Source organism: Coffea arabica, chromosome 10c (assembly GCF_036785885.1).
Source record: "Coffea arabica cultivar ET-39 chromosome 10c, Coffea Arabica ET-39 HiFi, whole genome shotgun sequence".
NCBI lineage: Eukaryota > Viridiplantae > Streptophyta > Magnoliopsida > Gentianales > Rubiaceae > Coffea > Coffea arabica.
The window spans coordinates 10,782,930-10,809,809 of NC_092329.1; the positions used below are offsets into that span (position 1 = coordinate 10,782,930).

At 35.3% G+C, this 26,880-nt stretch overlaps 3 protein-coding genes across 3 annotated transcripts; 1 reads left to right on the forward strand and 2 right to left on the reverse strand.

Annotated features, from left to right (window-relative positions):
• The first annotated feature begins 1,231 nt into the window (after positions 1 to 1,231).
• Positions 1,232 to 3,943, forward strand: LOC113715219 (GDSL esterase/lipase At1g33811-like). The gene is made up of 5 exons (XM_027239470.2): positions 1,232 to 1,494; positions 1,822 to 1,946; positions 2,224 to 2,472; positions 3,110 to 3,368; positions 3,664 to 3,943. The coding sequence occupies exons 1-5, from the start codon at positions 1,242 to 1,244 to the stop codon at positions 3,885 to 3,887; spliced, it is 1,110 nt and encodes a 369-aa protein (XP_027095271.1). The 5' UTR covers positions 1,232 to 1,241; the 3' UTR covers positions 3,888 to 3,943.
• Positions 3,944 to 6,922: 2,979 nt separating this feature from the next.
• LOC113714372 (GDSL esterase/lipase At1g71691-like) lies at positions 6,923 to 9,411 on the reverse strand. Its single transcript, XM_027238180.2, has 5 exons — positions 9,011 to 9,411; positions 8,030 to 8,151; positions 7,663 to 7,902; positions 7,327 to 7,576; positions 6,923 to 7,187 (listed from the first exon to the last, which is right to left on the reverse strand). Exons 1-5 carry the CDS (start codon positions 9,294 to 9,296, stop codon positions 6,967 to 6,969), a joined length of 1,119 nt encoding a protein of 372 aa, XP_027093981.1. The 5' UTR covers positions 9,297 to 9,411; the 3' UTR covers positions 6,923 to 6,966.
• Positions 9,412 to 12,421: 3,010 nt separating this feature from the next.
• On the reverse strand, positions 12,422 to 26,880 carry LOC113715203 (suppressor of mec-8 and unc-52 protein homolog 1). The gene is made up of 16 exons (XM_027239447.2): positions 26,708 to 26,880; positions 24,167 to 24,377; positions 23,046 to 23,198; positions 21,751 to 21,799; positions 21,060 to 21,143; positions 20,211 to 20,314; positions 19,100 to 19,186; positions 18,974 to 19,027; positions 17,641 to 17,736; positions 16,669 to 16,796; positions 16,377 to 16,503; positions 16,225 to 16,284; positions 15,940 to 16,047; positions 15,099 to 15,199; positions 12,977 to 13,028; positions 12,422 to 12,791 (listed from the first exon to the last, which is right to left on the reverse strand). The coding sequence occupies exons 1-16, from the start codon at positions 26,737 to 26,739 to the stop codon at positions 12,693 to 12,695; spliced, it is 1,545 nt and encodes a 514-aa protein (XP_027095248.1). The 5' UTR covers positions 26,740 to 26,880; the 3' UTR covers positions 12,422 to 12,692.

A 26,880-nucleotide genomic window follows, 5' to 3' on the forward strand; every position in this document is an offset into this window, starting at 1 on the left:
GCCATCTTCGACTTCGACAACACAAACTAGTCGTTGAACAAGACTCTTTTTTTTTTTTTTTAAGGATTAAATAAAGACGGTTTGGAATTTTATCACGCATGTGGGCTTTAGATTGGCAGGTTGGCATTGTCTAGAAAGAATATATTTCGTTACTTCTTAAAAGTTTGGGCTGTTATAATATTCTAGAATAGTTTAGTAAAAGTAGACTCTCTATCTCAATTTTTCAGAAAATGGAATTTTCTAAGTGATTCAGTGCTGTTAAGGCACCTAAATGAAATCGCATTTGAATTGCCAGATAAATACACACATTCACATCTATTATACCCTTGAATTGAAACAATTTTTTCAAATTAACCACTCTATTCTAACAAATTAATACTTAAATCCCCTCCCATCGATCGAGTGCTTAATGGATACCCATGAACAAAACAATTGGCCCGTCATGAGACTAATTTGATTAAGATATATAGCAATATCGCAAAACCTGTAATCTACAAAATTACTCGTATTGTTGTACACTCTTTAATTATTAATTATATTTTATTAGCTACTTTGAGCGTTATTTAATCTCTTACCCTTGAATTAAGGCATATATATCCACCCCCATGTTATAGATACACATAAACATATTGCTATAAATTAAGAATTTCACATACAGTAACAATTTGGATCTGTCATCCGTATAACAATTAAAGCAAACAATTAATTCACCATGAGAAAGTTGAAGAACGAAATTATTGCTCACTTTCTTTCTTTTTTATTTTTTGGTGAAATAATTAATTTTTGTAGGCCTCTAGACGACTTTGTATGTATACAAGTTCAAGAACTTCCCGAGATGATAAGGCAGATATATGGATCAACTTTTTAAAGAGAAAAAATACCGCAAACTTACACTCTAATAAGAGAAGGAAAAACAAAACTTCATAAATGTTTGAAACCTTGTTTAGGTAAGGGCTAAGGCTAGCCAACTAGGGAGAGTATACATCACGAGCAATCAGCCCTGATCACCGCTGCGTTATATTGGCATTAATTTGGCTGAATGTCTTGAGACATGCTCGCGAAATACAGCTAGAAAGGTACTTGGAGACCATTTCTCTCACGGGGAAGTGCCAATTTCATCTCATGATGATGGAAAAAAGATTACGTGATGAAAGGCAACAGATTTCACTATAAAGTATAGCTTCCCAAACCCATCATATATTCATCCCAAGCTGCTTCCCAAACCCATCATCACAAGATCGATGGATTTTGCTGGTTTTCTTTTGTGGGTTCTAGCTTCTTTCTTGTTACTCACGGCAAAAGCTTGCTCACAACCACAGGAACAGCAGCCACAAGTGCCTTGTTTCTTCATATTTGGAGATTCATTGGTTGATAATGGGAACAATAATGGCCTCCTCACACTGGCCAGGGCTAATTATATGCCTTATGGGCTTGATTTTCCTCAGGGTGCCTCTGGTCGCTTCACTAATGGTCGTACATTTGTTGACATTTTGGGTACGTACGTTTTTTTTTATATTTTTGCATGTTTGCAAAAGAAGCTTCAAGATATAACACTATTGTTTGATACGATAAGAGGCGCTAAATTGACATCCCTTCAACGTAAATCTACAATTTGTGTGGTTCTCAATACTATTAGTATGGTTCATTAATGAATCAGAGGAATAAATACTAAAGGTAAAGGAGGATCGCGAAAAACAAGCCTGTCTTCTGAGACGAGAAACAAAGTCCCATAATGTGTTTGATTTTTTGAAAATGTAGTTAGATTAAAGTGAAGTTAAATACTTTGACAATGAAAATTAATGAAATAGTTTCATTTTGCAGCTCAACTTCTTGGCTTTCCCAACTATATCCCAGCCTATGCCAGGGTCCGTGGCAGGGCATTACTGCAGGGAGCAAACTATGCGTCAGGAGCATCAGGCATCCGAGACGAGACAGGAAATAATTTGGTAATCCAGCTGTTGTTTTCGCATTGTAACAAGATGAAGTGTACATCAACTGGATGGCTCTACAAACAATAAAAATCGCAATATTGAATTGTTCTTAAAACCCTGCAAAAAAATACTGCATTATTGAGATTTTGCAGCATACTTGAATTCTTTCAAAATGTACTCAGATAGATAGACTAGCTAGTTTTATGTACAACACGTGAAAATTAAATGTTTGGTTTTCCATGTGGTTGATGGATAGAGTAACAAGCCTAGTGAATTGCCTTCTTGACTGCAGGGGGATCACACATCAATGAATCAACAAGTTGCCAAATTTGCTACAACTGTAGAACAGTTGAGGAGGTACTTCAGGGGAGATAGCATGGCACTGGGAAATTACCTGAGCAAGTGCCTAATCTACTCAGGATTGGGAAGCAATGACTACCTTAACAATTATTTTATGACAGATTTTTATTCAACCAGAACAGCTTACACCCCAATAACTTATGCCGCTTCACTTCTTCAGGATTATACCAGGCAATTAACTGTGAGTAACTTCCACGGATAGTATACAATTAGCTTGGAAAAAAGATTAAAGTAGTAAAAGACAAAGCCAAGTTACAAATTTTTTCATGACTACAGAAATATATCAAGATTCAATGAATGATAGAAATAAAATTTCTGTTTCTATGGTAAAATCTTAATGACACGGGCAGTCTAAATTTATGTTACATGTTATAGTCTGAAAAAACTCATCAAAATGTGTTACAAAACTTTAGACATTCTCCTTTAAATATGCAAAATTTTGCATTGTTGCTTAATGGGGTGTGTAGTGACATATAATCAAGAAACTCTGAAACTTGAATTGTGGAAATTTTACTAATAACCCATAAATGACTAAAAATTAGACATGTTTGAACTCCAGATCGATATCAACCAATTTTGTTAGCTAGCTAGGATTCATGTTTACGTTCATTCATATCCGGAATAAATTGAGACTGTCTATCAGCATTCTAATTGGAAATGTATGATGTATCTCAGGTCATGCTAGAAAGAAACAAAAGTGTAGGCAATACATTTTAGTGTTCTTGATTGAAATTAGGTAGTTTGAGCCAAAATTAATCTCAGACATTAAAATAATTCCTTGTCGTGTTTATGTGTTTTGCACATCATCAATTTCAAAGGGATTGTACAATTTGGGAGCTCGTAAGGTGATTGTATCAGCAGTCGGACAAATAGGCTGCATACCATATGAGCTAGCACGGTACAATGGCAATGGTAGCAGATGTAATGAAGAGATCAACAATGCCATCATCCTCTTTAACAGTGGACTGCGAAAATTGGTTGATCGTTTCAACAACGGTGAACTTCAGGGAGCAAAATTTGTCTACTTGGATTCATTTCAGAGCAGCCAAGATCTGGTACTCAATGCCAAAACATACGGTAATTAATAATGCCCTCTAATTCGATAGGCTAACTTTGAAAGTTTAGTGAATGGACAATTTGTGAAGCCAATTTGAGTTCAAAAGTTGAATTATACCTTGATCCTGCCTATAATTTTTAAGAAGTTAGGTAGTTCTTACAATTAAAAACTAAAATTAGAACAGAAATAAAGGCAAAACTTGACATAATTTATAACATGGATTAGAATTTCATTTTCTTGGAGAAAATTTTATCGTCCTGTCTCTTTGCAATGATTGACCAAATCATGTATTCCTTGCATGATGATGGAGAACAGGGTTTGAAGTTGTTGACAAAGGATGCTGTGGAGTTGGAAGGAACAATGGCCAAATAACATGTCTCCCTCTTCAGCTGCCATGTGATGACCGAAGAAAGTACTTGTTCTGGGATGCCTTCCATCCAACCGAAGTTGCAAACATATTGCTTGCCAAGAAAGCATACAGTTCCAAGTCTAAATCATATGCTTACCCAATTAATATACAACAATTAACAATGCTTTAGGACTTTGCACAGAATTTGCTGTATTTAATTGGAAAAGAAGATGCATTCTTCATAAACTGCTTGGCTTGCTGTGTTAAATTGCAATCCTTTGAGTTTTTTTTTTTTTTTTTTTCCCGTCTCAATCTCTGAAGTGGAGGGGTGGGAGTGCAGAAGCCAATAGGAGAGGATAATGAAAGACTCTATATAAAGCCTCATTCTCATATGAGGAACAAAGACTCCCAAGAAAATAAGTTGACTAGTTCTTTTTTTTTTTTTTTTTGATTTAATAAATAACAGCGACGTTTGTTTATTTAGGGTGCTTCTTTTCCATCGACACGTTGCATAACTATACTGGTACAAAGAAATGAAATAAAGATAAGGGATAATTTCAGAAACCTCCCTTGAGGTTTTCACCAATTTCACCCATTACCCCCCAGGTTTGAGTAATTATACTGAGCTGCCCTGAGGCCGTAACTAAAATACTTACGGCCCCTCAAGGTACGATAGCGGATTGTCTTTCTCGATGATGGCCTTGGCCTCTTCTCCTTTCATCCCAAGCACCTTGGGCCACACCACAGAGTCTTGTATTCTGCATTAAGAGAAAAAAAGAAAACAATGGAACTAAGGGTCTGTTTGGTTGGAAGTAAAATGTTTTCCTTGGGAAAATATTTTTCATGAAAGTAATTTTCCATGAAAATCATTTCCCTTTCATCATTTTCAGGTGTTTGGTTAGCTTATTGAAAATATTTTCTTACTTCATTTTTCTGGTGTTTGTTTAACTTTTGAAATATTTTCACTTTTATCTCTATCTTTATTTTCTACACATTATAACTACATACTTCTTCCCATACAAAATAAGAAAATTTATCTCATTATTTAACTTTAAAAAATCTTGGAGAAATGTATATATGAATAAAAAATATCTCCTTAAGCAATAAATAAATTGCTGGCCATTTAGTGTCAAATATCAATCACATGCAATGTTTATTGTAACATATATCTTGCACTCTCACTGCTGAAAGTTTCTCTAGAAAAGAATGTCCCTATTATACATAATTAATTACTAGCATAGGATGAGTAGGATGAGGTTTTTTTTTTATTTTGAATATGCTAGGGGGAGGGTTGAGTTGGGTGGTACGAGGGAGGGAGTGTAAGGAAGAGGTCTTGTGTTCGAGTCCTCCTGTTTACACTAAAAAAAAAAAAGAACATACTACAAGATGTTTTCAATAAGTTTAGAACATACTAAAAAAAAAAGAACATACTATAAGATGTTTTCAATAAGTTTGGAACATACTACAGGCGGGATGCATGCATTTCGGAAAACAACTTCAGTAAGTTTGAAAGGGAAGTTGTTTTCCATAAGATGAGTGAAAATATTTTACATAGGAAAATGTTTTCAGTAACTTTTGTGCAACCAAACACGGGAAATTAGGAAAATATTTTCCTGGAAAACATTTTCACCCGAAACAAACAGACCCTAAGTTCATTACATTTTCACACACACACACACACACACATGTTCCTAAGTATGTACAGTAAGAATACAAAGACAAACGAAGAAAGCTAAACAGATTAAGAGTAAACGCAATTCACTATGGACCATGAGTAAAATACTTGTACATTTTTTTTATCATCTCAGCTGTCATCTTGCATTTATTTATTTTTTTGATGTATGACTTCGTATATGGAGAGAGCTCTTGGATAAGGATTGCACAGACAATGAACTGACATTTTTCTTCCAAATTGATATACTTCTCAAAACGATGTGTTCAATGAACCAAATCACTAGTATATATATATATATCTCCTTCAAGTGTGAACGCTATCCTAGATTAAAAGAAATTGTGAATGATTCTTGGCAAACAAGGGTATAAATTAAATGATGAGTAATGTTGTGTGTGAACCAGCTGGTAGACTTTTTCATATCATACTGTGATTTAATGGTTATTCCAAATCATCTAGGTGGACTACTTTTCAAAATTTGTTTCTTTCTTAAAAGAATTTTGTCCTTTATATATATGTACCTACCTGTTTAATGTACGAAATTGTTATCTGTTACAATCTTTATTAAGACACCAGTATTAATAGGTGTGCATTAGACACCAGTATAAGAGAGGTCCTAAGTATTAGTTAGAAAAAGTTGAAGTTTAAACAATAAATAATTAACTAGATAAACCTTCAAAAGAAAGTCTAAATGAACGTTAAAAAGAAAATATATTGTCTAAATGCAAAAAGAAACAATGTATATGAGTGTGTATATTTTAATAAATAGTAGACTGTAATAGCCCAATTCCATTAGGCACTACTAAAACACCACTTCACGAAGAAGAAAAAAACTAATAAACAACGGATTTTTTTTTTTTTTTGTTTTAATGAAATCTACATTTATTCAATTACTCGTGAACACAACTTCAAGGTTTCCATGAACCCAAGACTTTGACACTCGATTTCCTTTTCTTTTTGGTTCTAAGTCCAACTCAACTTTTGCCCTGCTATTTTTACAGCATTATTATTCAGTTGTATCCATAGAAGTGATGGGAAATGCGAATATTCAGTTTTGGTGCTACACTCTATCATTGATTGTTTCGTAGGCTCCATGACTTGCAATAAAGTTCCAGCAGAAAGGAATAACGTGTAGTATATATGTTCTCAACCGACTCCTACGATCGATCTTTCATTTCTCAAATCCATTTTGATTAGCACATCAATCACTTCTGATCTCAGACGATCCATTGCAAAGAGTTTCTAACGCTCCTTAATGACTTCCTTATTGCTATTTCGCTTTAATCTTTTTATTGCTTTCTCATGAACATGATCAGTGGTAGAATTATCTTTGGCTGGAGAATGTATACCATCTGACCTGTTTTATTTTATTTTGTTTTTAATGTAATTTAACTTCTGTTGACAGAATTGAAGACTAGGCATTAGAGCACACTAATTAAGTAGAAAGAAAAGTGTTTACATCATCATGCATTGCCAAAATTCCTTACAATTTCTAATCTCAAAAAGATCAAATACCCTTAAAATTAACCATGAAAAAAGTGTAGCAAACAGCAGCAGTAAATCACAAAGTATATATTAGAATTGCAGAGATCGTCAATCAAAGACGTGCAAGCTGCTCTATGTTTATGGGGTAAACAAGTTGAGGACCTCCACTGAAAGCACTCTTTCCAAACAAAATGTTTACTGCTGCTGTTGGGTGAAATGCATCCCAAAATATGTAGCGATCCCTCTCTGGACATGGCACCTGGAATGGAAGACAAGTTATCTGCCCTCTATTACGTCCAATTCCACAGCACCCTCGATTTACTATGTCAAATCCTGTAAAACCAAAAAAAAAAAAAAAAAAATCAAGAAACGCATAAAATGGATGAGTAAACGGTAAATTCTACAAATATATACATTTCTTGATTGTTTGAATTGCTTCAATTCTATAATTCTGCGTGGTGTCTAGTAGTACCATAAGAGTCATGGTTGGTAAGGAGATCTTGGAACATGTTGCGAACATCGATGTAAGCAAATCTGGATCCTGGGAGATTGGTGCTGAGTTTGTTGATCATAGCCTTGCTGTTGGTACTGAAGGGAACTACCAACTGGTTCACCGGCTCTGAGCATAGACCGGCTCCACTTTGAGCTAGGATGCTTGGTATACATCCCATTAGTCCAATCCCAGCAATTACAAATTTCCTGGCTCCCAGATTATACAGCCTCTGCAGTAAGAAACAGTGAACAAAAAAAGTTAATTTTCTAATCAAGATTAATAAAAAAAAAAAAATCAAATCTAGTACTATCTTACAGTGAGTTGTTGAGCGTACTGGGATGTCAAAAGATCAGCAAATTGTTGAGCATTATACTGGTTTTTGGTGTTGTAATTTGGCATGAGATAATTGTTGAGATAGTCATTGCTTCCCATTCCCACAAAGAATATGCATCGAGAAAGTGCCTGTGCTACATCTGGGGCACCAAGGCTGTTTGTGATTTGATCAAGCGTATTCTCAAAGTTCCGGATTTGTTGGTTGAATGGAATGCGGCCAACCTGAAAATTGGACGTGGTTAATTTTCCAATTTATAGGAAATGTTGTTTCACAATCTCATTTTCCCATCTATAATCACTCAACCAATATAGTAATTATCCTTGGAGAGAAAATTCAGCATGCGCTTACAAAGTTTCGGCCTGTTTCATCAAGGATGCCAGCTGCTGCGGAGGCGTAGTTGACCCCATAACGCACTTGATCACCGGAAGCCTCTGAGAAGGGCGGAATAAGGGGCAGTCCTAGCAATTCAGCTGCAAAAAAGTACATGTTCAAAACTCAAAACAATTATACCCGGACTCTTCTCCTAGTACCATGCAATTTTAGGATGAAATTCCGAGGGTTTAATTTTAAATGGGCGCCCACATCTATCAATGACCTGTTCAATTTTCTGTCATGAGCAAAGATCTGAGTAGAACTAGCACCTTTATCACCTAAAAATGGCAATGGAGTTTAAGGAAGGCGGGATTTCGATCTCGCGTTGAAGCACACGCCTTTAGGGGCAGAAGGCAGGGGATGGGCCAGTCAGAAGCCAAGTAATAAATCATAGAGTCCTTAAAAGGGTGTTTGGCATGTAGGTTTACAAAATAAAGCTTTTAAACTGGGGTGGTTGGTAATATATGGCATATACGTAATTTCTTGTTAGATAACTTCATGTTCCACGCTCTCAACCGTACTTAATTTGAGTTATGTTAACTATTCCACGCCTTCAAGCGGCTAGATATACAAAACCTGAGTAGAAGAGTGGTGCAACATTTATAGGTTTACCTAACTCGTCAACTGCTTTTTTCCTTACAGCACAAAAGAAACTATGGTCATTCATTTACCACTACTAGTCTGTCATACATGCACGTACATGCACTACTATGCTAGTAGGTTTAGGCATCAATTCCTACGTACTTCAAAGAAGTTAACTCTCAAATTATCAGCAATAGCTTTTGTCATTTTTTTTTGCACTTTTTAGGTGAAGCTGCTGGTGAATAAACATTTATGTATGCTACGCAAATAAACAATAAAAAAATGCAGATTGAAGATTAAGAAAGCAAGACAAAAAACATAGATTTAATTACATATGAGAATCCAAAAAAATAAAAAATAAAAAAAAATCCGTACCTATTTCATCAACCATGGTGTAACCATTAGAGAAGCGTCCAGTTGGACCGCCATTGAAATCAATGCCATAAGGAAAATAGTTGGCTTTTGCAAAAGAAGGGAGGTTGTTGTTATTCCCATTATCAATCAGAGAATCTCCAAAAATGAACATAGCAGGCGCAAGTGCTCTCCTGGCTTCAGTAGCTCCTGGAATTGAGCCATCATCATTTTGTCCAAGTCCTGGAATTGCAATATTGCTCAACACCAACAAAAAAACAAAAATCGAGGAAAACCTCAGCTCAGCCATAGTGTTTTGAGTGTGTGTGAAAAGTGACAAAGATTCTTCAAGAGCTGAGGTGAACAGAGGTGAGGAAGTGATGGATGGAATGATGATGATAATGAACTAGTTGTGGGCTGAGTAGTTTCCCATCTATATGAGAATTGAAGGGGTTCATGAAGGTGGCGGAAGGATTTAATAGAGGGAAGAAGTGTGGTAGTTTAGGGGTAGTAAATGGATTCACCTGTATGTTGTCTGTTGCAGTAAATATAGTAATTATTGATGTCAGTGTTGTGAAAACTTTTCTTTAGCAAATTTAGATCTTAGACAATTAGCAAATTAGGTTTATTTCCGAAGCACTGAGCTTTGCTCGGTAGTTGATAAAAAAAAAAATTTAGATCTTAGACAAATTGTTTGTATCCTACAAACAATTTTGTACGTACTCTATGTCCTTTTGGGTAATTTTCGTATGCCTTATTTTAGCCTTTGATGAGCTCCTAAGCCTAGAGGAGTACTTCTCTCTAATGGCCAAAATCCAGGATTGAAATATTGAGTATTTAGACAGCTTCAGTTCTCAGTTCAACAGATTTTTTCTGCATTTGAGTTCTCCTTGCAACAGTAATTCTATTCTTTTACAGGACAGTTCTAAATCATTGATCCTTTTGAACGTCTTTTGTTCGTGGGATTTGCAGATAAAAGTTACTGAGGTCATTTAGTTTCTGTAGAATTTGTGTCAAGCTCCTGTGTTCCATTGGCGAGGCTATTCTTGCATTTAAGTCCCATACAGTTCTCGTGTTTGGATCATGAAAGTATGGTCATGATATTGACTCCTGTTGACAATTTCTTCTTGTACATTATTACTGCTATTCATAACATTTATTATGCTAATTAAATTCCTCATTCTCTAATCAAAACACGTTTTAATCACATTCAATCTGCTTTGACCGTCAAGCTCTTCTGGACCCTTCTATACGAAATACTGAGTTTATCATTTCTGGCGGTGAACGAAGCCACGCATTCTTGCATGCGATTAATTAATTTCTGGATCTAATAAAAAAAAAATATCCAATTGCCTTCCAATTATTCCCAGTTCTTGATTTTATATATATAAAAAAAAACTACTACAAATGAAATAAAAAAAGTCAACTCCACTTCAATGTTTGATGGTTCCACTGGCGGCATAATAAAGGAACATTGCAAGCCAGACCGCCATGATCTCAATTCTAAAGCACTCACAGGTCAAAAAAGGAGGTAGCATTTCGCCACAACTGCATTACTCCATCAGCTGTCATTCCCGAAAAGGGATGGGATTTGATTGGCTTTCCGGGGCGGTTCTGTTCCTATTTCCTGCCCCATGCGTCCACCTCTACCGTTGTCTTTGTCCAAATAAGCACCTGGATGGCTCATTGACTGTGGTACTAGCGGTCCTAATTGATCACATCTTTCGAGATTTCTTGGCTCTGTATTGTGTTGGTGTTTTTTTTTTTTTTTTGAGAATAAAGTTTGGGTGAATCCTCGATCATCATCATAATTATAGATCTGAACGTATCTTCAAAAGCAGGTGATCTTACAAATCGTCTAAAATATAGACTTTTACGTACATTATAAAATTTGAAATGATTCGTTCTTACCGGTTAAATCAACTTGCATAGCAAAAGAGTCAAAAAAAAAAAAAAATGGTTGCAATTCATCTATTGACTGCTTCACTCGTATGTGGCTGAGCATGAACAACTAAAACAATTGATATTCTTTTTGTGAACGGGGTGGCACAGTTGAGAGGCCTACTAGCATTTAATTACTATTACTACCACCGTCCATGGCCTGGCTTTTTTGAGGGTTTACTACCAAGTTATTCAAGACTCTAAAGGAAATTCAGGTATGGTGGGATGTAGCATTTATTTCTGATATGGTTGTCTGGCTGACTAGTCACACAAATAACTACCAAGGGAAGGTTTTCCAGCACTGGCAACCTAGGTACCCTTATCTGTTTCAACTTTTAAACTTTATCTTGTAGCTCTAGTCCATCCTATGGAGGAACAATTTGGCCTGTAGTAATGTTAGACTGGTCTGAAGAATAACAATTTGCCCACCAATGTTCCTTTCAATTGGCATGGTTTGATGGTATCAATTAGCCTGACAAAGCTACATGAATATAGTTGCTCAATTCAAAGTACACATGATTTAGGATCCTCTTGTGCTTTAAACTACAGAAGGCACAAATTGTTGTTTAGCTATTGATTGTCTTTTCAAAAGAGTTACCTGCAAATCTTCCTGTTAGATCTCGTGTATTTATGCCGTCGTGTACATAGCAGCAAATGAAGAAAATTGTGTTAATTCCTTCTTCCAATATTATCAGCTCCATTATAAATAGGAGTTAAATAGTACTTAACAATATGTAACAGTGTCTCGTGTAACTCTACTTCTAATATTACGAGTAATGATAAACTCATGACCTAATTTACGGGTTACAATTTTTGGCTATTATGTAGAATGTAATAACACGAAACTAACAGACATTTATGTTACTCGTATCTTTATATCACAAATCAAATTGAATTATTAAAATTATTCTACTTACCTAAGTTTGGGAATGTTGAATAGTTTCTTCTTAAAGCATTCCTATGTAACTAGAAATAGTTTCAATACTCTTGCGAAAGGTAATCATTATTAAAATTCTTAATTGCTTAGGGGGAAAAGAAGGGAAATTTCAGCAACTTCAGGAAGAAAAATATGATTCCTGTGAAAGAATCTTCAAATTTACCAAGCCTGTTTTACAATTTTGTTTTACTGCTAGGAATTTGCATGGAGTCAGGTAAAGAAACTGGTTTTTGAACTAGATTTACATTCAAGAATTGTAATTACATAGTTTGGTAACAGAAATGTGTTAACTAGGTCATGATTAATCACGAGGGGTTCTATACATGAGCTTCCAAATATTCTAAATGATTGAGGCAACTAAATAATTGCATTTTCAAAGTTTGAACAGTTAAACCCAAAAACCACACAAAACCAAAAAACACAACCAAAGGGGGCATCTGTGATAGCCTGCTGAAATGTTATTTAACTTAGTATATTCAATAAGAGACCCCCAAATGGATTAAAATTATATACAATACTATAACGGATTGAAATTGGACTGCTTCGAACAGATCATATACAAAACTATGATAAAGGATTAAAATTCGACTGATATCTAATAGTCCAATTCCTCTTAGAGGTCAATCTACAGAAACGAGTGTAATCAATAATAAGCTGTTAACAAAGCTAGCCAATGATGGAACTATACCTAACTGAATATATATAGGTGCAGAGATACAGACACAAACTTAGAAAAGAAATACAACACAGTAAATACTCTAAGAACAAAAAGTATTGGATGCTTGAAATAATTTCATGTTGGATCATCATCAACATGACAAAGACCTCTCAGGGTTTCCACAATTTCATGGTGCAATCTTCACTATATGTGGCAACGAGATTCCTGTGCGGGTGGTGTGTAATACCAATCACATCCTTCTCATGAACCTACAAGTAAGGATGAAAAAATACACTCAAATTCAATAGTGCATTCCTCAGCGATTTTACAGAAAGAAACACGTGATTCAGAAGAAAAACACCACTGCCATTTGCGTTATGAAAGTTAGCCCAAAGAAATTAATGTTCTTTAATTCAAATGTTTATTGTGAAAGCCTCAAAAAGTAAAAGCTCACCTTCATCAAGTGCTCTAGATTGCCAGATTGATAGCTGAAGCAATACAAATTTCTGCAAATAATACAGGTTATGGCATTAATAAGACGTACATCAATACTAGTGAAGTTTGCGGCCAAATTATGCTTGTGTAACCGAGGCAAAATCAGTTTGAACACTATTCAGATGGTCGATATTTTATAACTCCAAATCAAAAGTGCTGCAAAATTCTAACGTATTCAATGAGGAAGACCTTTCTCTGTTGCTTGAATGATTAATATACTGAAACAGAGGTTAGTTCACAAGAGCATATACTTTAGCACTCGAACTACCCTTGTCCTATTTGAGTTTCAATCAAGCTTTATCAGTCTCGGTCATATTTATGGCAACAAGTTCAAGAAGATAAAAAAGAAAAGCATTGTTCCTGTTCATTTATTTCATCTGCTAAGCCATATGCATAATCTGACTTGTCATCTTCAGTCAAATAATCAAAGCTGCATCAATTCTGGCAAAGCTTCAAACATGAAAATATTTTATACTAGCATTGCATAAGATTAAAGAGCCATCAGATTAAATGTGGAAAAAGAGAAACAAAAAGTAAGACATATTATCTGATCTGCACCCTACTATACTGGGGCTTATATTCTTGTCTTTATTGTTTTTTCACATCTCCCGTATTTGAATACTCAGTCTTCAAATTGTGTAATCTGCTCATAAGGAACAGAAGAAAAGATAAGAGCACATTTTGTCTGGTGATTCTCTTGGGAGTTGAGTGGCAAGCTCAACCCATGAGATGACTCGATTTGTTTCTGCGTGTGGGTTTGTATATGGTGGCTGGAAAGCAAGGATTGAAACCATCAGAGTTTGATGGGATAAAGGCAGTGGCAGCTAGGAGGTGACGATGTGGAATAAGGTTTTCTCAAAGTAGTAGAATAGGTAGTCTCACACTAGCTAAGAGGCAAACAAACAAAGCTCATGTATCTATGGAGGAATAAATAAGGCTCGCCTAGGCTTCCATCTGAGTAATTATGTAATTGGATTCAACTCTCAAACTAGACCCAAGGTAGAACTATATAATTGGATTAAACTCATCTTGATTGGCTAAAACTAGACACAAGGTAGAAAATGTACAAGTTTAGTCTAAGTTTTGAACCAATCCCTCCAAGCAGCTCGCAAACCACTCGTTTGGAGCCTTAAATTAACAGATCCAAGTTAAGAACTAAAACAAGTATTTCAGACAAGTGATTCAAACATTTAAAGTAGCAGTATTTCAGACAAATAGTACTCAGAAAACAAGGACGAAAAAGTCTCTTACGAGATGGAAACTTATAGTCATTCAAAAACCCTCAAAAAGAATGAACCATACAACAAATAGTAAGCAGCTCAAAACCACACATAACAGCAGTGACTTTACAAATATTGGAGGTGAAACCATGTTAGTAGCAGATTAACATAACATCTATCTTCCCTTTCATACCTATTAGTTTGCTCATACTGTATTTTAATTATAAAAATAATACATCCAAAAATCCCGCACATTGTCATCTCAGAAAAGTACTCTGGTTTACTTGCAAACATACCAGTGGATCCTTTAATGCTTAACTTGTTTAAAGGATGGTGAAAAAGTTAAGCACTTAATCCAGAAATCTTAAGCGATGCTGGATCCTTTCAGATGCAAGGTGATCAGTTCTCAAAAGGACGATTTGCCAGAATTGCATAAAGTTTTAGTTCATGAACTTGACAAATTTGGCTAAAAAATTCACAAATTCATGTATATCCACCTTACAAGCTCTCAATTCGCAATATGGATAAAATTTTTCAAACAATAGGAATGAGTTATATGACTCCTATCCTTTCAGAGAGAACTTCCAGTTTTTTTAGATTGTTAATGAATATATAAATCAAAGAACAAATTACCTAGCCATCAGCCAAAGACTACAAAATATAACATCTCAATTTGAAAATAACAGTAGAAAGCAAGAAACACATTTGAACTAAACCAAGAGTAGACTGAGTACATAAGCTCAACTTTTAAATGGCACCAGAGGATGTAGAATCCAGCAGTAGTTAATTTTCAATAACTTAAACATGAAAGAGATTCTCCTCATGATGAAAGAAAGCAAGCAGCATTGCTTTGAGACTTACTTGTCTTCACCGACACAGTAAATCCATTCCCCTTTTGGGGATACACAAGCTGCCACGAAGTCTCCACCTTCTCTTTTACCAGAGGAGAAGCTTTTTACAACCTGTATGAAGACAAATCAATGTCAAAGAAGTTAATTTGGGTCTGCTTGACCCAAGAGCAATCTCTAACCCTCCTTTTGCACACAGGAGAGTTAAATATGCCCATTATCTACTATCTGATAACACTAAGGAATTGACTATTTTCAATTGATAACAAGTTTATAACTATTTTCAAGCATGCTCCAATAACAGGATGCAGCATTATATAAAAGCATTGAGTCTGAGGCAATGATTACTGTACCTTGTGGCCACGGTTTTAGTGTGCAAATCTTTGAGTCCCTATTTGTGTTTGCAAGATGTTGTACAGGTAATTTTCATTTTATTAGGGATTAGGGGAGGAATGGCAGCAGAGAGAATCCCCATATAAAGAAACCAAGGCCTTAAACTCATCAAATCTTACATACAATTTCAAATAGGACTTCCAGTCCACATATAAGCATTTTCTTTTCCCAAAATTTGCTGTATACTAAATATAAAACATAAACGTGGTGGGTTATTTGGTGAGGATTAAGCATAGCTTTTAAATCCACCAAGAACCTATTGTAGGCTATTGTTATTCTTTTCTCTCTGTGGAGAGTATTCATGGAGCACAAAATCCTGAAAAACTAGTTGCAGTTCTGTCAGTGAGACTCGAGATCTTATCTGTGACCTAAGAGGAAATTAGAGCATTAAGTGATTACCCTATTCCCAATTCCTGATTTATTGCAAATTATTGAAAAAATTAACAAATAAAATCACATACCTGCCCTTGCAGTGTCATGATATATATCGATGAGGTTTTATTACAAACAACAATATGATCTGCATTCTTTGGGAAAAGATGAACAGAGTTAATGGATGCATCACCGCCCTGTACCAAAGAGAAATGTCAAGTTCAGGCCATAGTTAAGTTAAACAGTAAATCATATTGATCAAAAACAAGTGCACAAGGCTCCACTAAAGGATATTAGGGAAGCAAATGAATGTAGGGCACAAAAAAGCAATGATGCATTTTAGGAGATCCAACTCTATGACAAGAAAAACATACCCTTAAAGGAGGTGGTGGCTTAAACGTCTGTAGACAGTCTGCAGTCTTAACATCCCACACCTGTGTAAACCATTTACAAATATTACAACAGGGGGAAAAAAATATGCAGGCCTGTAGAAGTGCGTGCTTATTTCTGAAGATTACAAATTTACCTTGACTGTGCAGTCACTAGATGCAGTGATGATGCGAGATCCATCATTAGTAAAGATGGCGTCATTCACATAGGATGTATGACCACGGAATTCCTTTAACATTTTCCCTGATTTTAAGCCGTGAATTCTGTCCCAATCATGACACATGGTCCAAATATCAGAAACAGAAGATTTGAGATTTTACCCCCATGATAAGCAGTTTCTCACAAGATGTTCCGCAATTGGACGTAACTGTCATCCCTCTTGCCTTTTTTTTTTGGGTTAAAAAATTTTGAGTTGCATTAAGTCAAACCTTGCTGTGCTGTCAAATGATGTGCTTAATAGCTGAGTTCCATCTCGGGAGAAGACAATGCTTGTGACACCCTGAGAATGTGCACGTTCAAGACGGCGCAAGCATTGACCAGTTCTTATACGCCAAACCTGGACCACATATACAAAAAAGAATTACAGCAATGGATATGTTAAACCTACCCCAAGAGAGCAGCTACAACCATGGAACCAATTGAACAAATTATGAGATCTTTACTGCAGGAAGAAAAGAATTAATTCCTTGCACAGTCACAAAATGTAACAGTCAAAAACAAACCATTTGTTTCAGCTACAGCTACAGCAAAGCTGTCTTAAAGAAAGAAAGGAAAATTAAAAAAAAAAGGCAACAACTTTTGTTAGGAAACTTTCCCTTTACTACCAGCTGGTCATAACCTTGCAACTATATTAACCACTTATCTTTAGCAGCTTATAAGCAAAAGCGGGAACAACAATCATAACAGTCTTGGTGCCAACTCATTGCTTCTACCAGAAAGCATGTGGTTCATAAAAAGGATTAGTTGGAATATCAACACCATTGCTGAAGCAGAAGTATTCTATTTTAAGAAAATGCACGTGATTCCCTCATGCACCCAACAAGTGAGAAAGACATTGGATTTGGACAAGACAAAGTACTTTTATGCATGATACAAGAATTACAAATTAACAAAAGGTGTAGTTCAAAACCTGCACGAAAATGCCATATACTGGTAGTTAAGAACATGTCCAGATTTTACAAGGTACAAGATGGCTAACAAGGCAATGTATGTGCACCAGAATAGAATGACAAGGTTCTACTGTGGTTTACTAGCGAACATCAGAAAGAAATGAAGGAAACATATTCTACCTGATCATAGAAAGTATCCTCTCAAAATTTTTATCCCTTTTATTTGGGCGCAATGAGGAATCAAACAGTAATCAATGATGCTGGGAGCTAAAATAGAAGGCAAACCTTTACCTTAATTTTCCCATCCTGTGACCCAGATGCAAGCATCTCAGAGTCTCTACTAAAATCAAGGCATAACACAGCATCATCGTGCATCATAAAAGTTTCCTGGAAAGTTCAAAAAATTGTTTAGCAAGAGCAAAGACAGATTTTGCTTGCATGCATGTGACAACTGCAGGCTTGATTGGTTTAAATATAAACATATAGCAATCACGAATGTGACAACTGTAGGGTAGATGAACCTAAATATAATCATGTTTTGCTTAAGTATTCAAGAAAGGAAGATTACTGCAATGCATAGAGTTTGCCCGAGTCAAGAAGGCACAATGACCAGCAGTTATTTCATGTTACAGAAACTACCATAAGCACAAGATAATGCATTCCAGCAGCGTCAGCTTATAAAATGACCAACAATAACTGATGGCTTTTGAAATGACAATGCCCATTTAATACATATCTATGCTACAATTACTAGGGTAGGGATGTCAGTATGGGTACACAATTAGGATATTTTTACATCCTCAACTACTCTGACACTGGTGCAGGGTGTCTTACGTGCTCATTCCAGAGTACAATATATAGCAAATTTGATGACATAAAACTAACTTACCCATATAGCTCAAATTAAATGTGTAAATGTGTGTGTGTGGCTAAAAATAATCTATTAGCAGTATACAGAACAAAACAGTATAAAGGATAAGGAAAGGAAAGGAAAGTAAAGAGATGCAGTGGTGTCACCACAACCAGATTAATATTGAACTCTTTCAAACACAGTATTTCAACCACAACAGAGACTACTCTCCATTTCTTTCCCCTCCTTTTTCTCCCCTTGAGTTCATTATCGTTGACACATCCAAGACTTACAGATGAAGTGCCAACACAAACCGTTACCATTATCAAATAATGTCTGATATGGATGCTGAGTAAAATTCAGATTGCACCACTTTGGTGCCTGTAATAAAACTTTACCCTCTAGAAGAATACACAGCCACAAATAACATTTAAGAAATGAATTCAATGACAAGCATCTATGGTCAACCAAATCAAGAAACAAGATTGCATGCAGCTGTCATATATTTCACCTGAATTATGATCAGAGGAAAAATTTGCTCTCAACAATTTGGCTATGCAATTGTAACTGAATAGACAAAGCTTTAATGATTATGTTATATAACTGAGTATACTTTATATTTTATATTATATGCTAAGAAAAGAAAGTGGCGACAAAAGGTGTTATCCTGTCCAATTGTAGGCCCAATCATGAAAAGTGCAAAGAGATATAGTTCAAATAATAACAGAATTTACAAAGCAAACCACACTTAGAAACTGAAAAAGAACAACTTACATCAGCCTGGTACTGGAGATCCTTCTTCAGTTTGCCGCTTATGTGGTCCCACACCTAGCATTGACCAAATTCTCATCCATTCTAAGCCATGAAATCAAAACTCTTATGTATTTTGTGCTAAACTACCTCAATAAACCCATCAACTGAGCAAGAAACAAGGAACTGTCCATCTGGTGAGAACCGAGCACACTCAGGGTGACTTTTCTTCCCAAACTGAGCATAAGACCACCACAAACATGAGTATCAGATCTAAGTGGTCAATACTACAGAAGACTTCATTTCAAAGAAAGAACAATGACAAAGGAAAGATGGCAGAAACTAAACAACGAAAGACAGATTGATAAAGAATAAAGCAACACTAATAACAACAAAAACTTCAGGTAAACAAAATACAAAGTGCAAAGTTTTGATGCCCTATACAAAACATCAAACAGAAGATCCTTGGCAATTTTCAGTGGTCTGAACTTCCTGTAGCATATTTCCTTTCCCAATTCTATAAAAATGTCTTTTGAGGGACTAAGAAAGGGTGCAGAAACTTGTTTCAGGATAACCAAAAGCGTATACAGAAAGTAAACGATATATCACCAGCTCAGAAATCACCCTAAGTAGACTTAGTATCACATGTAGCAGTAAAAGTCTTCTTCAAGAAAACATCTAGCATTTAATACCATGGAACAGGTAAACTAACATTTAAGTGACTAAAAGTAGAACACTCTAGGAGCAACTCCAGTACATTATCAGTATTGCTACTAATCTGAAAGACTTTGTAACACTTTACTTTGAAGTATGAGACCAGGTCCCCAAAACTTTACCATCAACTAATACAAGTTGACTGGTTTAGATGGTCAGCAAGCACCAGATAACAGTTAATTGTAGTCCATCAATAAAAGAGGAAAGGAAAAACATAATTGGGAGTGGGTGTGTGACAATGTACCAGACTTTTTTTTTTGTAAGAAAAAGAGCTCATAGTCACAAATTGCATGTCACATAGAAGCGCCCTACAATTTCGCACGATACTTTTTAGCTATTCATTGTTTGAGACTTTTGGAATCACATTTCCTCTAGCCTTAACTTTTACCTTAACAGGTAAGTAGTTAACATCTTGTCTTCTTCAAAAGTGTCAAATCATCTTATTACTTCTAATATTGAAATACAAAGAGCATAGCCATCCTAATACTAAAATTAGAACAGAAAACTCACATCAGACAAGCAAATGAGTAGCTAATTGCACAATTACCTTGATGGTATGTCCTACTGTTGTAGGATACATATCATCTACATCTTGCTTCATAGCAGCTGTTCCTCGGAATAAATCGAATTGTGTTCCAGGCGGAAGCAATCCTAAACAATAAAGGCCAGTTATACAGACTATTATGGTACTTATCTACCATCCTAATCATTTCCTTAAAAGAGTAAAATAAGCATCAGCATCATATTGTATTGCCGCCCAAAAAACAAAATGCCTTTCCAATCCTAAGCAATAAAAGACAGTTACACAGACTATTATGGTATTAAATCTTTATCTACCATCCTAATCATTTCCCTAAACAGTAAGAATAAGCATCAGCATGATATTGTATGACCACCCAGGAAACAAAATGCCTTTCATCCATTTGTTTCTTTTTCTTTTATGGGATAAGCCAAAAAATATTGATCAGGAGACATTAAAATTACGTCTATCTTTGTACGGGATGGGGAAAGGAGGAAAAAATAATAGCAATAAGAAATGCCTAATACATGACAAGCTCAAAAAACATCAGTATTTTCACAACCAGCAAAATTAGAAAATGAAGCCGATACAATAAAGATATAGAGACAATGAGAGTAAGATCTAAGCAACTGCATCCAGATTAAAGATTTTTAGTACTAGCAATCCTAGAGCAAATCTTCCAACAAAGTGGAGAACCATCAGTCAATTATTATTATTCTCCACACATGCTACTTTCAATTGTGCAAAAAAGGCAGAAAGAACAGTCTTATAAATTTTCAAAGATTAACAAAACAATAAACAAATACAGCATACGGTTGATGTAACAAAATGGCACAACTGCAGCACATCAAATATCTTATTAATTGTCCATCTAACCTTGATGCTGTTGCCACTTCAAAGCCTGACCAATAAGGGCCATTAATCTTGAAGGCGGAACCACAGATACTTCCACAGAAAGAGCTGAAGATACAGAAGAAGCTTTATAAGAACCAAAGCAGATAATTCAGATCTTTACCAGTCTAAAGTTTATTTTCATACCAGACTTATTCATTCAACATCCAAAGAGTAGCACGAATTATCAAGGGTCCACCAGGCTGAAAACTGTTTGTTTATGAACATCTTACTCTGTTTGTATTAGTTGTTTTTATCCATGTCACAGATTTGAATGATTAAGTAATGTTCAATGGCCACAAGTTATCAATTAACAGTAGCATGTCAGTAACACTGATGTTCAATTTATAGTTATTTTATTCTTTGATTTAGGAGGAAAGAAATGATGCTAATTTGAATATGTCAAATTTAGTTTAGAACATTAACATAATCATAGTTTTTGACTTTAATAGCCTGTAAGGTGATAATTCTGCTTACTAGCAGACATTCTTAAGTCCTCCAGGTATCCAGACCAATTTGCTTTTGCAGTCTATTCCTCAACAACATTTATTTCTATGTTAAAAATGGATGCCAACAACATGACAGCAAATAACCATATTCAGCATCTTTGATCGATTTGCAGTATCAATTCCTCAATCTTATACACTCTTAAACATATCAGTGATGGCTGAAAAACCTTGGGCAATTTGGGCACGCCTTTTCTCCTTCGTTGAATCTTGATAAGCCTAAAAATTCAATAAAGACCACCAATTCAGTATAAAGTTTCAAAACACAACAAAAAAATGAATATGCATATTAAAAAGCATTATCCTTGTGCAACCAAAAAAAATCAAACAGTAAAAGAGATAAAGCATTGCACTAAACCCACTATGCAATCAGGAGAAGGCAATAATCATCCAGACTACTGGTATAAACATGGAAAGGCAGTCCTGAGCCAACAATCATAACAATTACAAAAGTGTAAAACATTAATAAAGGAATATAAAGCAACCAAAATATGGGACAGTCCTGAACCTAAAAGCAATATCTACTGAGATGACTAACATTTAACAAGAAAGCTCAGTACTTTCATCTCAAGGGGAATAGAAAAGCGAGGTAGCACATCTGATAAGCGCCTGCTGGTCTGTACCAAACTACCCAAATACTACTCCACAATCCTTTTCTCTATTTACAATTGTTACAAGAAAGTATAATTCCTAAGATTGACCTCAACCTCAGCCCCAGCCAGATCCAACCTCTCATCCACCTTCCTCTCCTTTGTCTTCATTCGGCCACAAATTCATTATGTGATGCCAATATCCTAATTTTTTTTTTCTTGTTCTCATCCACATCAAATTTCTTCACCTTCTCATTTTCTTGCATTTCATCCTTTCTTATCAGGTCGCAGTGACAGGTTTCTCTTACTTAACCACGAATTTGTTGAATGAAGCAGTGCAAAGGCAGAAGCTTAGATATATCCCAATTCCAAAAAAAAATCATCCATATTGCCATGATATGTTTGAATTTGAGGTAAAATTTCATTTAGAATGAATTATTGGACACAAAAATCAATACTAGCCCACCACTTTGGTTCTCTTCTAAACAATTGACGTCCTAAATTAATTTAACCTACAGTCTACAGTTACAAAGTCACATGCAAGTTTGCAAAAAGTACTCTTTCCCATAAAAGCAGAATGATCCATATTTCAAACACGTATTGGGTAACAAATTGGCTACAGGAAATGCATAACCAGAAAAGAACTTCAAGAGTACTGGTGAATGCAAGTTAATAACCTAAGCAGAAGCATCATGGGGTAGAGCTAGTAATATAATGACTTTATGGGAAAAATCAAAATGTCAGAATAGAGAAAAGGAAGATATAGAGAAATCGACACTGCAGATTACATCCGGATAATAGTAAGACACTCGCTTGTTCAAAAATTAGATTGAGAGAGTGGTCCTGGTAAAATTTCACAAAAGTACAAAACTTACCTCATGAGGGTCAAAATAAGTCCGAACCAATAGATGCTCAAGTCTTAAGTATCTTTCTGGCTGCTCTTGTTTCATGACACCCATGACCTGGGTTTGCCTTAGAATAGCACGTGCGGTATCCATCTCCCGAAGTTCAATCATTTCTAAAACAATCTACGTGTCAAGAAGAATTCATAAGCACCTAAATATCACTATCATAGCAAAGGCAGAAAAAAAATTACAACATGCATCTAAGAGAACAAGGTATGATTGACCACAAATTCCGCAACTTAGAGCTTCTTTTAGTCTCCTCACAAGTTATAGCACACAAATTTAAATGTTGGCAAAACAGGCAAGGAGCCCTGGCTTTTGTTGACTACCTCAAACAGTGGGTTAAATGGCTATAAATTCATTTAAGGTTTTCTTCCACAATGTTAGCTTATGCTGCCAATATAGAAGATATAAATATAGGTGAACAGAGCTTCACTCTACGAAAGTGTGGATCTCACAGCACATTTGAAAAGAATTAGATACAGCATGTTACAAAATCTGACAAATTAATAAATCCCATTTTACCTCGTATTACTAGCTATTACCAAATATTTCCAGCCTGTAAAAAAGGTTCTCCTTGGCATAAAAACTGATAGTTTTCCCACCAATTCCCATTTTAATTTTAAGTTCCAATTAAAATCTCCAGCCTCAAAAGTGTTCCCACTTCTCTGTAGTACCCAGTTAAATTACATTTTCAGTTGTAATTTTCCTTTGAATTCCTACCAGATCCACCGTACTTAGGAATCAGATCCACCCTAAAACTCCTTGACCGGTACTTCCTAGCATCAGTCAAGGAATTTACCGTTTCTGCAAAAAAAGAAGAAAGGTGTACCAAGAGAAAAGCACCAACTAAGCCTAAAAAGTTTCATTATCAGTAAATCTAGAATAAGTCATTACATTAATTTCTAGCAAATTTCTCAAGTCTCAATCATTTTATTCCATTCCTGGGTGCAAGTCCATTGCTAAAGAATTTTAATCAATCCAGAAAACAGAGAACTGATGTAGAGGCTATAATAAAAGTCCAAAATATGTGCAGAACTGATGTAAAAAATGGGCAACACAGAAATTCTTATAATTTAGAAGTAACAAACCTGCTCATACAAGTCTTCCAGTATTTTTCTAGGAAGCTTAAGTTGTGAGACTTGAGGTAAGACTGCATCCCACCTTCCGCCATTAATATCGGCAACAAAAGTTTCAAGGCTGTCAACGGTATTAAGGGAAACCTGGCACTCATTCTGTAGGGTTTGAAAAGTTTGATGCAAGGAATTTTCTTTGCAAAATTGAAGAACTATCTTGATTACACTGCACAATGCAGAGAAAAGACACCATTAGATTCTTAACTTCTTTGACTGCATAAGTCATCTGATGTGCAAACAATTCGTCCTGCATGCTTTTGTCGAAAGATATACTAATAGTCAAGATTAGAAGAGTGTAGACAGAGAGAATATTAGCTGCAAATAAATTGTTCCAATAGCAAGGTACCTTCATAAATAGAAGATCATTAGAATGCACATTATCAGAATATGACATGATAGCCATAGTAGTGCTAAACTGTGTTTTTTGGTATGCGTCAATTCCAGCATCCTCCTAAGTTTCTTGTTTGCGGCCCATATTTTATTTTATTTTTTAGGGTAAAAAACAAAAAAAAACCCTGTGGTAAACTTAATATACAGAAAAACCCCCCATAGTTTCAAAATATACAACATGACACCCCGTACTTTGAACTAAATTGTAAAGGTGATGGAATCTGTTAAACTTAATGGAAATGACTTATTGGAACCTAAAAAAAAATTTTTATACCTAATTTTTAACAAATATACCTGTTTTACCCCTTAACCCTCAATTCTCTCTATCTAAAGAATAAAATAAATGATTTTTTTGAACTGTCTTTTGCTTAATTATATCAGGGCATTTTGGTCATTTCCTCCATTTCCGTTAAGTTTAACAGATTCCGTCACCTTTATAATTTAGTTCAAAGTACGGGGTGTCGTATTGTATATTTTGAAACCACGGAGGCTTTTCTGTATATTAGGTTTACCACAGGGGGTTTTTTTGTTTTTTACCCTATTTTTTATCAGCCTCCTCATATTCTGCTGTTCACTAGAAAACTACAAAAAAACTACTGTTTCTGCGTGGAACCTTATTCTTGAAGTACCCACTAAACAACAAATTGATAAGCTTTTGGATCCTCCAATATTGCATTTTTGCATTGTTTTCTTCCCAAGATTATTTGAGAACTACTTAAGAATATTCATTCCAATAACAGCAATGATTACCACAATCTGTTCATTAAGATATATGGAAGGGGAAAAAATAAGAACCAAATGATTGACAAAAATGATCAAACAAGTGCTCATGTTTTTTACTGATGAAGTTAAAAAATGATCATCAAAAAAGTTAAGAAACTAACCTATCTTTCTGCCATGCTCAACATTTTTTAAGAAGGCAAAAATATGTACCTTCAATTCTTCTTCTTAATTTTCTTTTCTGGGCCAGGATGGGGCGCGGAGGGAGAAAAAAACTTGCAAGTGGACTACAGGCCAGAAAATTATCCTCAACATACAGCCCATCTAACAAAAAACTAAGCAATTCCACTTTCATTTGCAGCATGTTTTGTTGTCTATAAATTATAAACAAAGCTCAAATCAAGCCAGATATTTCCTCTTAGGACCCCTAACAGGTAAACCTCATCACACAAAGACTATTGGGATCCCTCCAAAGCAAACAATCTTCACCAAGATTTATTTATGTAATTATCATCAACATGTTAAGGAACTCTTTCTTAGCATCATTATACTTAAGAAACTATAAGCAAATAAATAAACAAGCAAATCCATGATACATGCATTTCCAGGACTTCATCAAATTACCTGTCAATCCTTACATACCTTAAAAATTTCTTAAACATATTACCACAACATAAAGTATTAGTAACAAAAAAGCTTTTAATCCTGAATGTCTAATTGTCTAACCTAATAAATCTCAATAGCTATCTGAGTAAAAGTCCACAAATTTTGACAACCTGAACAACACCATTATGCTGCTTCATTATCAACAGCAATAGTAAAGAGCTGCAACTAATTCCTTTTTTTTCCCCTAACTGAAGCCCAAATATTACTCGACTTTTTAGGTAATTATGAAAATGCAAGAGTGTTCAAATGCTCCAGAATGCAGACAGCTAGTAACTAATCTCATTTTTCCAGGACCAAAGAGGGAAAGAACCCCCAAAATGCTACCCTGCAGCTATCCAACATGCCCATGCCAAATTAAACTTTTGTGCTTCTTTGACTAAAAATTGTACAAATGAGTCTTTAAAAAAGATTCCCCTACCTAAATCCGCGGACTCAGAAACTCAAAACTCAAGCTAAAAACCTAAGCTTTAACTTAGAAGGAAAAAAAAAAACCTTATACATGAAAAAGGCTGAAACTCCCAATTGTGTAGGTCACATTACAGAATCACTCAGGTAGGGTTTTGAATTCAATTACTCAGTAATAATAACAAAAATATATACCAATTTCCATAAGCCATTCATACAATCAATTACACATCTTAACCTAAATAAATAAACAGCTTTGTAAAAAAGAAATTATTCATTGAAACAGAGAGAGGAAAAACAGAGAGAGAAGCTTACTCCCGCGCTTCGATTTCAAGGGTGGAAGCCATTGGTGACGTCTCCAATTAAACCCTGCCTAAATCTCGGTGTTTTATATGATGCTTTTTTTTTTTTTTTATAATTATTGGGTAATTGAAAGGGAAAAGAAAAGGAAAATTTTGGAAGATGTTGTTGCGGTGATCGTTAACAGG

Bases quoted from the DNA above. Each gene is read 5' to 3' on its own strand.
- LOC113715219 (XM_027239470.2), top strand. From the start codon at position 1,242: ATGGATTTTGCTGGTTTTCTTTTGTGGGTTCTAGCTTCTTTCTTGTTA. The intron at 1,495-1,821 runs GTACGTACGTTT...TTCATTTTGCAG, and splicing joins TACATTTGTTGACATTTTGG to CTCAACTTCTTGGCTTTCCC. The intron at 1,947-2,223 runs GTAATCCAGCTG...TCTTGACTGCAG, and splicing joins ACGAGACAGGAAATAATTTG to GGGGATCACACATCAATGAA.
- LOC113715203 (XM_027239447.2), bottom strand. From the start codon at position 26,739: ATGGCTTCCACCCTTGAAATCGAAGCGCGGGA. The intron at 19,187-20,210 runs GTAATTGTGCAA...TCTTATGCTCAG, and splicing joins CAGTAGGACATACCATCAAG to TTTGGGAAGAAAAGTCACCC. The intron at 19,028-19,099 runs GTAGTTTAGCAC...GGTCAATGCTAG, and splicing joins CAGTTGATGGGTTTATTGAG to GTGTGGGACCACATAAGCGG.
- LOC113714372 (XM_027238180.2), bottom strand. From the start codon at position 9,296: ATGGCTGAGCTGAGGTTTTCCTCGATTTTTGTTTTTTTGTTGGTGTTG. The intron at 8,152-9,010 runs GTACGGATTTTT...ACTTTTTTGCAG, and splicing joins CACCATGGTTGATGAAATAG to CTGAATTGCTAGGACTGCCC. The intron at 7,188-7,326 runs GTACTACTAGAC...TTGGTTTTACAG, and splicing joins TACCAACCATGACTCTTATG to GATTTGACATAGTAAATCGA.